Source organism: Megalobrama amblycephala, linkage group LG5 (genome assembly GCF_018812025.1).
Source record: "Megalobrama amblycephala isolate DHTTF-2021 linkage group LG5, ASM1881202v1, whole genome shotgun sequence".
Lineage (NCBI taxonomy): Eukaryota > Metazoa > Chordata > Actinopteri > Cypriniformes > Xenocyprididae > Megalobrama > Megalobrama amblycephala.
In genome coordinates, this window is record NC_063048.1 from 5,700,246 (window position 1) to 5,715,160 (window position 14,915).

The 14,915-nt window shown below is 36.3% G+C and overlaps 1 protein-coding gene across 1 annotated transcript in view; it reads right to left on the reverse strand.

The window, feature by feature from the left end:
* The window catches only part of LOC125268328 (afadin), a 25,718-nt gene extending 10,804 nt beyond the window's left edge, over positions 1-14,914 (reverse strand). The window contains exons 1-15 of the mRNA XM_048190418.1: positions 14,015-14,914; positions 13,343-13,535; positions 13,138-13,247; positions 12,645-12,796; positions 9,019-9,083; positions 8,720-8,925; positions 8,473-8,618; positions 8,292-8,386; positions 7,367-7,629; positions 4,013-4,156; positions 3,737-3,932; positions 2,451-2,542; positions 2,148-2,222; positions 1,691-1,756; positions 1,523-1,596 (exon numbers count right to left, since the gene is read on the reverse strand). Of these exons, the coding sequence (XP_048046375.1) occupies positions 1,523-1,596; positions 1,691-1,756; positions 2,148-2,222; positions 2,451-2,542; positions 3,737-3,932; positions 4,013-4,156; positions 7,367-7,629; positions 8,292-8,386; positions 8,473-8,618; positions 8,720-8,925; positions 9,019-9,083; positions 12,645-12,796; positions 13,138-13,247; positions 13,343-13,535; positions 14,015-14,155 (2,018 nt within the window). The 5' untranslated portion in view covers positions 14,156-14,914. The remainder of the gene's footprint in view (positions 1-1,522; positions 1,597-1,690; positions 1,757-2,147; positions 2,223-2,450; positions 2,543-3,736; positions 3,933-4,012; positions 4,157-7,366; positions 7,630-8,291; positions 8,387-8,472; positions 8,619-8,719; positions 8,926-9,018; positions 9,084-12,644; positions 12,797-13,137; positions 13,248-13,342; positions 13,536-14,014) is intronic.
* Position 14,915: the final 1 nt, after the last annotated feature.

Sequence of the window (14,915 nt, forward strand, 5' to 3'; positions counted from 1 at the left end):
TGTAAAGTAGTGAGTGTACAGCATAACAGTGTAAATTTGCCCCCTCAAAATAACTCAACACACAGCCATTAATGTCTAAACCGCTGGCCACAAAAGTGAATACACCCCTAAGTGAAAATGTCCAAATTGGGTCCAAAGTGTCAATATTTTGTGTGGCCACCATTATTTTTCAGCACTGCCTTAACCCTCTTGGGCATGAAGTTCACCAGAGCTTCACAGGTTGCCACTGGAGTCCTCTTCCACTCCTCCATGATGACATCACGGAGCTGGCGGATGTTAGAGACCTTGCACTCCTCCACCTTCCGTTTGAGGATGCTCCACAGATGCTCAATAAGGTTTAGGTCTGAGACATGCTTGGTCAGTCCAGTGTTCGTCTTGGAGGTGTGTTTGGGGTCATTATCATGATGGAATACTGCCCTGCGGCCCAGTCTCCGAAGGGAGGGGATCATGCTCTGCTTCAGTATGTCACAGTACATGTTGGCATTCATGGTTCCCTCAATGAACTGTAGCTCCCCAGTGTCAGCAGCACTCATGCAGCCCCAGACCATGACACTCCTACCACCATGCTTGACTGTAGGCAAGACACACTTGTCTTTGTACTCCTCACCTGGTTGCCGCCACACACGCTTGACACCATCTGAACCAAATAGGTTTATCTTGGTCTCATCAGACCACAGGACATGGTTCCAGTAATCCATGTCCTTAGTCTGCTTGTCTTCAGCTTGTGCATCATCTTTAGAAGAGGCTTCCTTCTGGGACGACAGCCATGCAACCCAATTTGATGCAGTGTGCAGCGTATGGTCTAAGCACTGACAGGCTGACCCCCCGCCCCTTCAACCTCCGCAGCAATGCTGGCAGCACTCATACATCTATTTCCCAAACACAACCTCTGGATATGATGCTGAGCATGTGCACTCAACTTCTTTGGTCGACCATGGCGAGGTCTGTTCTGAGTGGAACCTGTCCTGTTAAACCGCTGTATGGTCTTGGCCACCGTGCTACAGCTCAGTTTCAGGGTCTTGGCAATCTTCTTGTAGCCTACGCCATCTTTATGTAAAGCAACAATTCTTCTTTTCAGATCCTCAGAGAGTTCTTTGCCATGAGGTGCCATGTTGAACTGTGACCAGTATGAGAGAGTGAGAGCGATAATCAAATTTAACACACCTGCTCCCCATTCACACATGAGACCTTGTAACACTAACAAGTCACATGACACCTGGGAGAGAAAATTGCTAATTGGGCCCAATTTGGACATTTTCACTTAGGGGTGCAGTCACTTTTGTGGCCAGCGGTTTAGACATTAATGGCTGTGTGTTGAGAGGACAGCAAATTTACGCTGTTATACAAGCTGTACACTCACTACTTTACATTGTAGAAAAGTGTCATTTCTTCAGTGTTGTCACATGAAAAGATATAATAAAATATTTACAAAAATGTGAGGGGTGTATTCACTTCTGTGAGATACTGCACATAAGAGGCTTAAATAACACTAAATAATTAAGTAATATTCTGATTATTTCACCTTTCCTGTGACACTCCCACAAGACTTTTGCCATCCACACTCAGTAACTGATCACCTGGATTCAGTCTGCCATCCTTCATCAAAACTCAATAGTAAATAATATGATTCAAATAGGGACATTTATGGCTCATGTTTTTTGTTTTTTGTTTTTTGCACAATGATACCAACCACATTTGCTGCTCCTCCCTGGACGACAGATTTGATAAAAATGCCAAGCTTCTCCTGTCCAGGCCCCTGTAAGATATACAGTATATGAGGAATTTATGTAAATCAATCAATTATTCCCAGTGGAAGTACATACAAAATGTTTTTTGTATAATATTACTGTAGCCTATTGTAGATTATAGATATAGATTATTGTAAAATAATCTCTGATATTGTATTACTATAAAATTATGGCAAGGTTTAATTTGTTAATGCATTAGCTAACAAACTAACAATGATTGATATATTTCTTGTAGTATTTATTCATCTTTTTTTAAGTTAGTTAAAAATACAAGTGTTCATTGTTTGTTTGTTAGTTGACAATGCATTAACCAATGTTAACAGACACAACTTTTGACTAATGTAGTTAACTAAAGTTAGCAAATGAAACCTGATTGTAAATAGCTACAAAATGACTTACCTTGGCTGCTACAATGCTCACTCCCATTCCACCATGCAAAGGTTTCTTTAGAGTTATTTTCACTGGATCAGGTTTCTAATATTGATAAAATAACATGTATAAAGAGTGTTTCAGAATTACTGCAGAAAAGCTTTAGGTGAGCTCGCCTTGAATTGATTAACAGTTAAATGCATCAACAGCTCCTCCATAGTCAAGATGTGCTTGATGGATAAGGACAAGGTTCATTGCTATCTCATCAATTATTTGCAATTGTTAGGAATTGATAACTTTCATTTATTTTTTATCAGTAAATGAGCAACATACCCAAGTTGAACTCTCCGTGGAACAATCTGACTGGTCAAAAAAAATGGTCCAAGTCCCAACACAGTTGGAATGAGGAATTAATTTGCAGAGACCTAGAAAAGGTGCAACATTTAAAAGGATAGTTCACCCAAAAATGAAAATTCTTAAAATGAATTTCAATAAATAAAAATATTGTTAAAAATCACACATTATTTGTTGTTTGTCACATGTAGTTGACCATTTTTTGTGCCGTGGGTAAATTTCCACCTGGCTACCAGTGCAAGTATATTTCAAACCTGTGGGAAGCACTGCATGCAAACTAGTGACGTTTGTTCTAGCATGAATGAGTATTTACCTTATTTATCATATGCGATGCACTCTATGTGTCTGTGTTTCTATATGAATAAAAGCCTAAATTAAGTCTGTTCATCATATAAAGTGATTGTGTCTTTTCATAAGACTTGGATTAAACAACTCGATTCATATAGATTCATTTTACGATACCTTTATGACCTGAGATCTTATTTGGTTACCTGGACAGAAATCTCCCAGGTTTTGTTAAAAATTTGTGTTTAATTTGTGTTTTGAATATTAACTAAAGTCTTATGGGTTTGGAGTGACATGAGGGTGAGTAAATTAAGTACATACCAATGTTTATCTTAAAGATGAAATGAAATCTTTATGTTATCCTGCAAATATCAGTGTGGACATATCTCACATCGTCTTATCACAGATTATTGTAAAATAAGTTCTGATATTATATTGCTATAAAACTATGGTAACTCTTCACAATAAGGTCTTATTTGTTAATGCAATACCTAACATAAAGTAACAATGAGTGATACATTTCTTGTAGTGTTTATTAATCTTTGTTCACATTAGTTAAAAATGCAAATGTTCATTGTTTGTTTGTTTGTTAGTTGACTGTGCATTATTATCAATATTGACATATACAAATTTTGCATTTAAAAAAATTGTTAGTTAATGCTTTAGTAATATTATTTATTTGACTGCACCGACACTATTGGATGAGAAGTAAACTTGAACTGAATTGAGCTGGATGATGACATCACTATTTTATCATTTCAACTGATGAACTTTACAAAGTTATTGAACTGAACTGAATCAACACTGAACTGACCTCAGCTAAATGGCACTATTGTCTTTTTAGAGCTGCTTTATAGCAGAATTGAACTCTCTTTGCATCATTAATCTTTATTTTTCTGTTTATCACTGTAAAGCAGCTTTGAAACAATCTGTATTGGATAAAGCGCTGTATAAATAAAGGTACTTGGCTTGAAAAGTACCTTTGCGACAGATGGGCTCTAAAAACTCCTGAAATCCCTTCGGAATGCCACGCATGGAATCACATGAATAACCATCCTCAGGCAGCAGGAAAGGCAGGTGAAGCTCTAATTCCTCTTCCAGTCGGATTTCTCCTCCCTCTCCTCTCAGAATGTCTGTTGAGGTCTCTGCCAAGCCGGCTACACGTTCTATCAGTGCCTATGAATGACAAACACTATGTAGACAATTATGCATAGCTGTTTTGATTTTTATGCCAGTTATCATTTTCCTTCACTTACGTCTGGAAAGTGGGGTTGATTTGGGGCGTAGTGATATTTGCTCATCAGTGCTCTTAGCTGTAGAGAGTTCAACTTGTAACATGTGGACTGAATCATCAAGGCATCTCGTGTAGAGGAAGAAGTCATGGTCAAGAGAATTGTCGCCTGAGGAAAAGCAACATTTTTAAGGAAATAACTATATCATATCATGGATGGGTCAGATCTTTTGATGCTGATAAAGATCTAAATAATATTGTTCAAAACAACTGTTAAAAATAAAGTTTCCAAAAGGAGGGTTTCACAGCCATGCCATAGTAGAACCGTTTTTGGTTCCCAAAGAACATTTCAGTGAACTGTTCTTAAAGGGTTCACACAAAAATGAAATTTATGTCATTAAGTACTCACCCTCATGTCATCCCAAACCCGTAAGACCTTCATTAATCTTCAAAACACAAATTAAGATATTTTTTAATGAAATCCGAGGGTATCTGAACCACACATAGGCAGCAAAGTCATTGCACATTTTGAGGTCCAGAAAGGTAGTAGTAGTAAAGACATCATTAAAGGTGCCGTAGAACGTCTTTTTAAAAGATGTAATATAAGTCTAAGGTGTCCCCTGAATGTGTCTGTGAAGTTTCAGCTCAAAATACCCCATAGATTTTTTTAAATTAATTTTTTTAATATTTTGGGGCATTATTAAATATGAGCCGATTTAGGCTGTGGCCCCTTTAAATGCTCAAGCTCCCCACCCACGGAGTTCGCGCTTGTCTTAAACAGCATAAACAAAGTTCACACAACTAATATAACCTTCAAAATGGATCTTTACAAAGTGTTCGTCATGCAACATGTCTAATTGCGTAAGTATGGTATTTATTTGGATGTTTACATTTGATTCTGAATGAGTTTGATAGTGCTTCCTGGCTAAAGCTAACATTACACACTGTTGGAGAGATTTATAAAGAATGAAGTTGTGTTTATGAATTATACAGACTGCAAGTGTTTAAAAATAAAAATAGCGACGGCTCTTGTCTCCGTGAATACAGTAAGAAACGATGGTAACTTTAACCACATTTAACAGTACATTAGCAACATGCTAACGAAACGTTTAGAAAGACAATTTACAAATATCACTAAAAATATCATGATATCATGGATCATGTCAGTTATTATTGCTCCATCTGCCATTTTTCGCTATTGTTCTTGCTTGCTTTCCTAGTCTGATGATTCAGCTGTGCACATCCAGACGTTAATACTGGCTGCCCTTGTGTATTGCCTCGATCATGGGCTGGCATATGCAAATATTGGGGGCGTACACCTTGACTGTTACATAACAGTTGGTGTTATGTTGAGATTTGCCTGTTCTTCGGAGGTCTTTTAAACAAATGAGATTTATATAAGAAGGAGGAAACAATGGAGTTTGAGACTCACTGTATGTCATTTCCATGTACTGAACTCTTGTTATTCAACTATGCCGAGGTAAATTCAATTTTCAATTCGATGGCACCTTTAAAATAGTCAACGTGACTACAGTGGTTCAACCTTAATGTTATGAAGTGACGAGAATACATTTTGTGCGCAAAAACAAAACAAAAATAATGACTTTATTCAACAACTTAAACTGGTGTCATACGCAGTTGACGAAGTGAACGCGTTATTGGCCGGCTCCTGCATCAGCATCACACGCATGCTGCTCACATGTATAGCGTCTGCCAATAATACCAGGTAATGAAAAGTTCTTTGGGGAACCAAAAATGGTTCTTTGATGGCATCACAGCAAAAAAAAAAACAACAACAACAACAACAACAAAAAACCTTATATATAAACCTGTGTTTACACCTGGTATTAAAGGGATAGTTCAACTAAAAGTGAAAAATGTATGTTTATCTGCTTACCCCCAGGGCATTCAAGATGTAGTTGACTTTGTTTCTTCAGTAAAACACAAATTTTTAAAACTGGATTTTTAACTTCAGACGTTGCCTTCTGACAGTCATATAATGTGTGTCAATGGCAACACTATCTATAAGAGTCAAAAAAACATGCACAGACAAATCCAAATTAAACCCTGCGGCTCGTGACGACACACTGATGTCCTGAGACACGAAACAATCGGTTTGTGCAAGAAACCGAACCGTATTCATATCATTTTTTACCTCTAATACACCACTATGTCCAACTGCCCTGCACATCCGGCTAGTGAGGTCTGAAAGCGCTCTGACAACTGAAGTGATGTCTCGCACTCATTGAAGTATAAGCGCGAGAGATCACTTCCGTCATCAGAACGTGTTTTCTGACCTTACTAACTGGATGCTGAACGCAGTTGGACATAGTGGTGTTTTAGAGGTAAAAAATTAAATAAATACTGTTCGGTTTCTCACACAAACCGATTGTTTCGTGTCTTAGGACATCAATGTGTCGTCACGAGCCGCAGGGTTTAATTTGGATTTGTTTGTATTTTTTTTACTCTTATAGACGAAGTTCCCATTGTCATGCATTATACGGCTGACAGGCCGCAACGGTTGGAGATAAAAATCATCATTTGTGTTCTACTGAAGAAACAAAGTCACCTACATCTTGGATGCCCTGCGGGTAAGCAGATAAACATCACATTTTCGTTTTTGGGTGAACTATACCTTTAAGATGCATTTTGATCGATCGGATCACAAATGGACAACAGTGAATACAGGTATAAATTGGGTCTAAAACGTTTCGAGCTTGTTCACTTTCGACCACTTCCAGAGGAAGACGAAAACACATTCGACCGGATGCTTTCATAGTGTAGACGATCATGAGGTTGAATGTGTTCGAACAGCCACAAAAGACCGCCTACTCTTCGACCTACTGATCTAATGCATAAACATTATGGGAAGCGTGCTAGCCAGATCAGGTTTAAACTTTGTCAGCTGAAGACCCAAGTTTGGTTTGAAGATGAAAAACGTACCAAGCAATGTTCTCTCAAAATTTTTGTTTGCGGCTCTGTGTGTTTTTTGATCATCTTTGTGCATGTTCATATGTAAATTGCGTGAGCTTATTTTGTCCATTAGATCTGAAAAAAAGACAAACATTTACCCACCCATAGACCCTCACCTCAAAGAAATCAGGATAGAAATGGTTGAAAGTGGAAAAAAGATATGGATTAAAATACCAGGTGTAAATGGGTATGTGTCTGCCTTGTCTACTTGTGATCCGTTCAACCAAAATACATCGTAATACCAGGTGTAAGCAGGACATAAGAGTGTATAAAGAACCTGGAAAGGTTCCATGGATGTTAAACGTTCTTTACACAACCATAGATGCCAATAAATAATCTTTATTTTCAAGAGTGTACTTCATTTTGCAGGTTGCATTTCTCGTCATCTTCTTTTCAGATACGCTACCTGGATTATACGACTAAGATGGCAGTCAACAGCCAGCTCCAGCCCTTGTCTTTCTGCCCAGGCCTCTACGTGTCTCAGACGCTGCCGTAGAATTTTGCCCCAGTAGTTTGAGCACAGCTTTGATCCCGGTGCAGTGAACCGGTTCAAGATCCAGGCCCCCATGAAGTGAAAGAGTTGAGAAAAGAGCTGGATGCTCAGAGCAGGGTTGACCCGACATCTTCGGAGCAAACTCATGGTCTTTATGAGAGTGTTCAAGATGCCTTCTAAGAAACAAATTCAGAACAGAAAAAAATTTGAATTTGATACAGTACACAAACATATTCAGTGTCACCATCTTTAATCCAGATGTTTTATCATCTGAAGCAACTTAAGGTTGAGTTTTTTTGCTCAGCTGCGCAATGCTAAAAGTTCACTGAGCATCATTTGTGGGGTTTAAACCTGTACCCGGCTAATAGGTAACATTCTCTGAACTTTGGCAGAACATTCTTGCAAGGTTCTCTCAAAGTTATGAACAAATGTTCTTCCAGTAAAGTTAATAGAATGTTCATTCAGTGATATCTGGTCTTTAGTAACCTATTCAAAACATTAACACAAAAATATTTTTTATACATCATTTATGGAAGGTTTTTCTGAATCATTTTAGTTAAAGTTTTTTAAATGTTACGCTACTTTTTTTAGATTGTTCAGAGAACATGCAAAAAACTTGATGGGAACATTAGCAAAACATTCATAGAACATATTTTTGTTAGCTGGGAAGATCCAAACTTGCAACATCTGATCCATCTGACAGACATGCATTTTTGAAACATGTATTTTTTGTGAAGCTGCTTTGAAACAATATGTATTGTGAAAAGCGCTATACAAATAAACTTGAATGAAACTGCACTGAAAAAGAGATTTAAAAAAAAGAAAGAAAAAGATGTACCTATTTCTTTTGCCTGAGCTGTTTCCTTTTTTACATCAGCAAAGAATGCAGGCAAGTGGTTTTCAAGATCAACCTGAAGCCGATGTGACAGGTACCTGAGAAAACATTCATGCTTAATTAAACGTTCAAAATCCATTGCCCTCACTGCAAACATCACAATGCAATCACAGTTTTATCATACCTGAAAGCCTGATGCTCAAGTTGAGCAAGACTGTTTTGAGCCTGGAGTGTGATTGGACACAGATCTCTGTCTCGTCTGACAAAGTTCAGGAGCTCGGATGTGTTGGCCATCCAGAAGGCAAGAGCCCCTGCGATGTTCCTCTGTTTCTAAATGGGAAACAATCATGGAGATTATGATTTCCAGGAGTTTATAAAATCTTGAAGTCATGGTGTACAACATACATTTTTAATAATAGATTTTAATCTACCTCAATGACGTCTTGAATCAAGCTTACAATCTTGTCAAATATACTGCAAAGCTTCTGTTCAGTCTGTTGGTGAGGTTTATTCCTCTGCCCGGGTTGACTGGTTAAAAATCGTCCAACCAGATAAAACACATATGCAGGCGAGAGCTTAAAGTGAATTGTGGAGCTGTTGATGTCATTTATCACAGCAAGCAAGAAAGAATCCTCATCTGAAACAGAAATTAATGACGTAAAACGTAAATGGAGCAGTACAGAGAATTGTTATTTGTGTGATTTTACTGTGCCATGATAATCAAATGTACCTTTTTCCTTTAAAGAAATGCTGAGTGGAAGATTCCATTTCACTTCCAAGTAGTCTTGTGTCATGCTGTAATAAAGAGAAAAATATGCAACATTTTTTTGGGATAATAATGAATGTTGCTTTAATACGCATATGCTTAGCAAAACAGAGTCTGGAAGGATTTACTGATTTCAGCAAATGACAAACTTTCAAAAAACACAAAATAGCAGTTGATTTTATATCACCATGATCTATTACATAAGCATTTTATGGTGACATTGTAAATGTATTAAATTATGTTTTATTATAGGCAGAGGTACGGAGCCCCTAAAGGGACCTTTGCAAAAATAAAAAAATGACGGAGTTTCGCGTGCTCACGAGATACTTTCGCGTGCTCACGAGAAACTTTCGCGTGCTCACGAGAAACTTTCGCGTGCGCACGAGATACTTTCGTGTGCTCATGAGATACTTTCGCGTGCGCACGAGAAATGTATTGCGTGCGCACGAGATACTTTCGCGTACGCACGAGAAACTTATGTGTACTAATGTACTAATAAATTAATAACGATCTATTTGCTGAAATGTGGCTTTCGTAGGGCAGTTTATATCACGGCCTTAAGTCTGTCTGCTTTAAAGCATTCTCTGTGACGGCCGGGATATGAATAGTTGTGTGCATTGTTCTTTTTGCCAAGTTAAAAAAATAAATAAATAAGGCTGATACAGTAAAAAGTGCTCAAAATGTGGCTTTCGTTAGGGAAGTGCGTCATTTTTCAAGGACTTATGTCCATTTGTGGCATCCAAGAATCGCGCTGGGAAATGGGATCAGTGTTGTCATAATGCCACGTTTAATGGTTCATGAAAAAAACATTGGTACAGTAAAAATGATGAACCTTTATATTTCATTAGGGCAGTAGGCCATATTTATATTTTCCCATGTAAAAGTACTGGAACTGTAAAATGTAGGCGTACTAAAATTTCATATTTCACAAGATCAAACGGCCCTTTATTAAACCACTTTGTCGGATTTAACGCATCCTTACAGGTGGCAGAGACATGCTTATTTTCTCCATTCAATTCAAACAGCGCTTATTGCGAGCAGTGCCATTGACATAAAGCACTTTAGATATAAGGAAGGCACGTGTTTAATTAAAACGAATAATTAGCTGGATTCATCCTAGACGATCTGGTCTAAGAAAGCCAGATTTTGAGCAAATACAGCTGTATTAGTTCATGTGCATCCACTCTTATTTTATCTTTAATTTTCATGATCTTTATTAGTTTATGTGCATCCATACTCTGACATTCTTCATAGGCAGTGACGCACAAATGAAGTAGGTTATAGTATACACAAACCGGAAATTGTAACGCGTGCGCACGACATAAGTTTCTCGTGCGCACGCGAAAGTATCTCGTGCGCACGCAATACATTTCTCGTGCGCACGCGAAAGTATCTCGTGAGCACGCGAAAGTATCTCGTGCGCACGCGAAAGTATCTCGTGAGCACGCGAAAGTATCTCGTGAGCACGCGAAAGTTTCTCGTGCGCACGCGAAAGTATCTCGTGAGCACGCGAAAGTATCTCGTGCGCACGCGAAAGTATCTCGTGAGCACGCGAAAGTATCTCGTGAGCACGCGAAAGTATCTCGTGAGCACGCGAAAGTATCTCGTGCGCACGCGAAAGTATCTCGTGAGCACGCGAAAGTATCTCGTGAGCACGCGAAAGTTTCTCGTGAGCACGCGAAAGTATCTCGTGCGCACGCGAAAGTATCTCGTGAGCACGCGAAAGTTTCTCGTGAGCACGCGAAAGTATCTCGTGAGCACGCGAAACTATCTCGTGAGCACGCGAAACTCCGTCATTTTTTTATTTTTGCAAAGGTCCCTTTAGGGGCTCCGTACTGAGGCACCTAAATATAGATTTTTTCTTTTTAAATGAAACAAGGGTTTTTGATCATCTTTTTCCTTGTCACAAAGTGTTTTGTATATTTTTCTAATATACATTTTTCACTTTTCATTAAATTCACCATCTTTTAAGGGTTCCCAACCAACTGATCACATTACAGTAAAATAAAAGCTGTGACATTTTCACTGGTGTCTACAAAATGTAAATTTGTAACAATATAATATATTTTTTAAAAACAAATGTAATTTTACTCTGTTTATTAATGTTTTTACTCAACAATTGTGCAGTTTTTGGAGGATTTGTTATATCCTTTACATTTATATAAATAAATTAAAAAATATATTTTTTATGCAAAATCAGCTTTTTAATGTAAAATTCACTTTATAAAAGGCCCACACTTCTAACTTTCATTCATGGGGATAACATGGATAATTTTTCATAATTTAGTGTAAGATTTTTGCCCATCTTTTGGAAAATGCAGTTTTAAAAGTAAAAAAAAAAAACTATCACTTTTACCAGTAGATGGCTGCAGAGCTCCACTATTTGCTATGTGCTATTTGACTGACTGAAAGATATCTTTTCACAAGTTTTTTTTTCAGTTGGATTCATATCTAAATATTATGAAATCACAATTATAACAATAAAAATGACTTTTTGTCAAAGTTTAGCATTTTTTGTACTGAGAAAAAAAAAAAAAATCAGTTTATCAATAATGTAATCTCCAGAGACCCCGCTTAGAAATTGGAAAAAATCCATCCTCAAAATCATAAACAACGCACAACACACATAGACAGAAATGAAGTGGCACACTTCCAACAATGCAAAAAACATCCTCAATGCAAAATGAACATGCTCACACACACACACAAATGAAAATTATTTATTTTATTTTTAATTATTTTTATTATAAAATTGTTATTGAAAAACTGATTTTTGATCCTGTGCAAAAAATGCTAAACTTTGACAAAGTCATTTTTATTGTTATAATTGTGATTTTATAATATTTAGATATGAATCCAGCTGAATAAAAACTTGTGAAAAGATGTCTTTCAGTTAGTCAAATAGCACCTTGCAAATAGTGGAGCTCTGCAGCCATCTACTGATAAAAGTGATAGTTTTTTTACTTTTACAACTGCATTTTCCAAAATATGGGCAAAAATCTTACACTAAACCATGTCAAATTACCCATGTTATCCCCATGAATGAAAGTTAGAAATGTGGATTTTTTATAAAGTGAATTTAACATAAAAAGTGTATAAAAACCTATTGAATATATATATATATATATATATATATATATATATATATATATATATATATATATATATATATATTTAAAAAATATCATAAACCCTCCAAAAACTGCACAGATGTTGAGTGAAAACATTAATACACAGAGTAAAATTAAATTTAAAAAATAAATAAAATAAATTTTGTTATAAAATTACATTTTGTTGCTTGGGGTATCTGGAGACCCCAAAGACCATGAGTGCGACTTTTTTTTTTTTTTTTTTTACACTAACATAAAAACAAGATATCATTCCAATTTTTGGAATGATAAAAAGAGAACTTTTTTAATTTGAGCAAACATCATTTGCAGGTCAAAAAGACCCCGAAGACCATATGAGGGATAAAGGAATGAATCTGTAATACCTCTCTCCACCTCAAAAATGTACCACAAATGCCTCTGGGAACAAAAATCTTAAGATTGTCATGCTATGGTCAACAACAACAAAAAATTATTTAATACCTGTTTGTTTTACTTTCAGAGACATCATTCTCCAATGAGTGACTGCATGAAACGTTTTTCATCTCTTTCTTTTTAGTCTTCTCTTTCCTTGAAAATGTCCTTTTAAAATTCTTGATTACTCCAACCTTTTCCTTATTTTCCAGACAGCCATTCTAAAAAAAACAAAGTTGTTTTTAGTTAACACTTTACAATAAGGTCCCATTAGTTAATGCATTGCCTAAAATTAACTAACAATGAGAAATTCATTTGTTAGAGTATTTATTCATCTTGGTTAAGATTATTTAAATAATGTCAGCTCAGGTACATTAAATAATATTAACAGATAGATTTTCTTTTTATTTTAATATTGGTAAATGTTGAAATGTTTTAGAATTATTTTTCATTGTTACTTCATGTTAACTAATGTAATGTTAACAAATGAAACCATTAAGTGTTACCAACGATTTAACTTACATATTTGAGATATTAGTAGAATGACAGTGATGTCACACACCTGTAAAGTTACACAAGTGTCATTCCTCAAGACAAATCGGCCATCTTTATCTTTACTCCAGCTGAGTTGAACCACCAAGGGCTTTTCTGAAAGGTCCAGTTGTCTTTCCTCTAAATGGCAAAAACACAGAACACTAAGTGACTGGCAACAAAGACTGAGAACATGTCTCCAAACAAGAGTTAAATTCAGTCCTGCTGACTGTCACCTTGATTTTTTAAGACCTCATATAATGAATATGGGAAAGGATTTAGGGTCCCATCACACTGAAACTTCTCCAGCAGGGTTTCAATGACCTCTTGTGCGGTAGTAGTGCTCGAGATACAAATGCATTTGGTGGCACAGTTCCCTGAAATATGGTCTTGGAGGTAGAAACGAACAACTCCATGGAATACAGAGTCCTAAAGAATAAAAAAGATGCAGATCTATTAAACTGTGAACGTATAAATACTGTAAGCAAACTAAATTAAATAAAATAAAAAAAAAAATAAATAAATAAATTTAATCCTAGACAGCAATGAAATTAATTGGAAAGAGTTTTGTTAACTCTCCTATTTCTCATATTTCTCTCCTAAGAAAAAGTCCCCAGCAATCTCACATCTCCACTGGAGATATATTAACTATTTCTCAAAATGTTCTCAGATTTGCCAAGTCAGTCAAAAGTCAAAGATCACAGTATGAATCATCAAATTCTTCAAAGGCCAAATTATCTGATGTTATTCACGTTTTTTTTTTTTTTCCCCTAATGAAATTCAGGGGGAAACATAATATGACTTAAATAGCCCAATAAATAATTCAACTTGGAACAGTTTGAAAGTGTAAAATTGTAGATCTAACATTACAAAACATCAGAGAAAGTGCAGTCTTTAAAAAGTTTCACCTCATCAGGTTCAGTGATCTCAAACAGGCTGAGTCGGTTGGAATTCCACTGTTGGATGTTCTCCTGAAGTCTTCTGTGTTCCTCCGGACCCATCTCAGCACCATGACCCGAATCAAGAGCATTTCTTTGTTTTTGCTTCATAGCTTGACAAGTTTTGTTTGTTATCACATAAAGATATTTTTATTGTTTATATTTTTAGCAGTCGTAGCTGAGGCTCACTAACCTTCATGATATTCTCATGCCAAATGCCTGGCACTAGTTTTCTCCAGCCTGTTTAACTTTCAGACTGATGGTTAATTGTTCAGGTTTGTTTGTCCCATTAAAAAGGGGAGGGTCCTAATTTGGCCATTCAAGCTCAACTTAAAGAAAAAAACTCTTTTGATTGTAAACTGATTTTTTTTTTTTTTTTTTTTTTCTATACATTTAAAAAACTGAAATTCAGTGAAAAAATTACAAAATATGTATAGCTCTGCACTCTTAAAAACATCCGTAAAAATACGGCAGAATGTACTGTATTCATTTGACAGGATTTTCTGTATTTAATTTTTTACAGGTGTTTTACCTGTATTTTAAACTTCATTTCGTTGTGTTTTAGGGTTAACGGAAATGTCTGTAAAATTACTGGATAATGTCCTGGTAATTTTCTGCCAGTACATTATCCATTCTTTAATGGATTTTTTTTACAGTGTGCTGAACAAGAATGAATAGATTGGGCGTTGCTGGACGTGCCCCCAAAATGAATGCAATGAATTTACCTTTTGTTCAAATTCAGACACTAACACATAACATAATGAAAGAGAATTTATAGGTCACCATGTGCTCATTAACATAATGTATTGTGTCTCCAAAAGCATCTCTTTATTAAAAGTGTGTTTCATGGATGGCTGGATGTGAATTATGA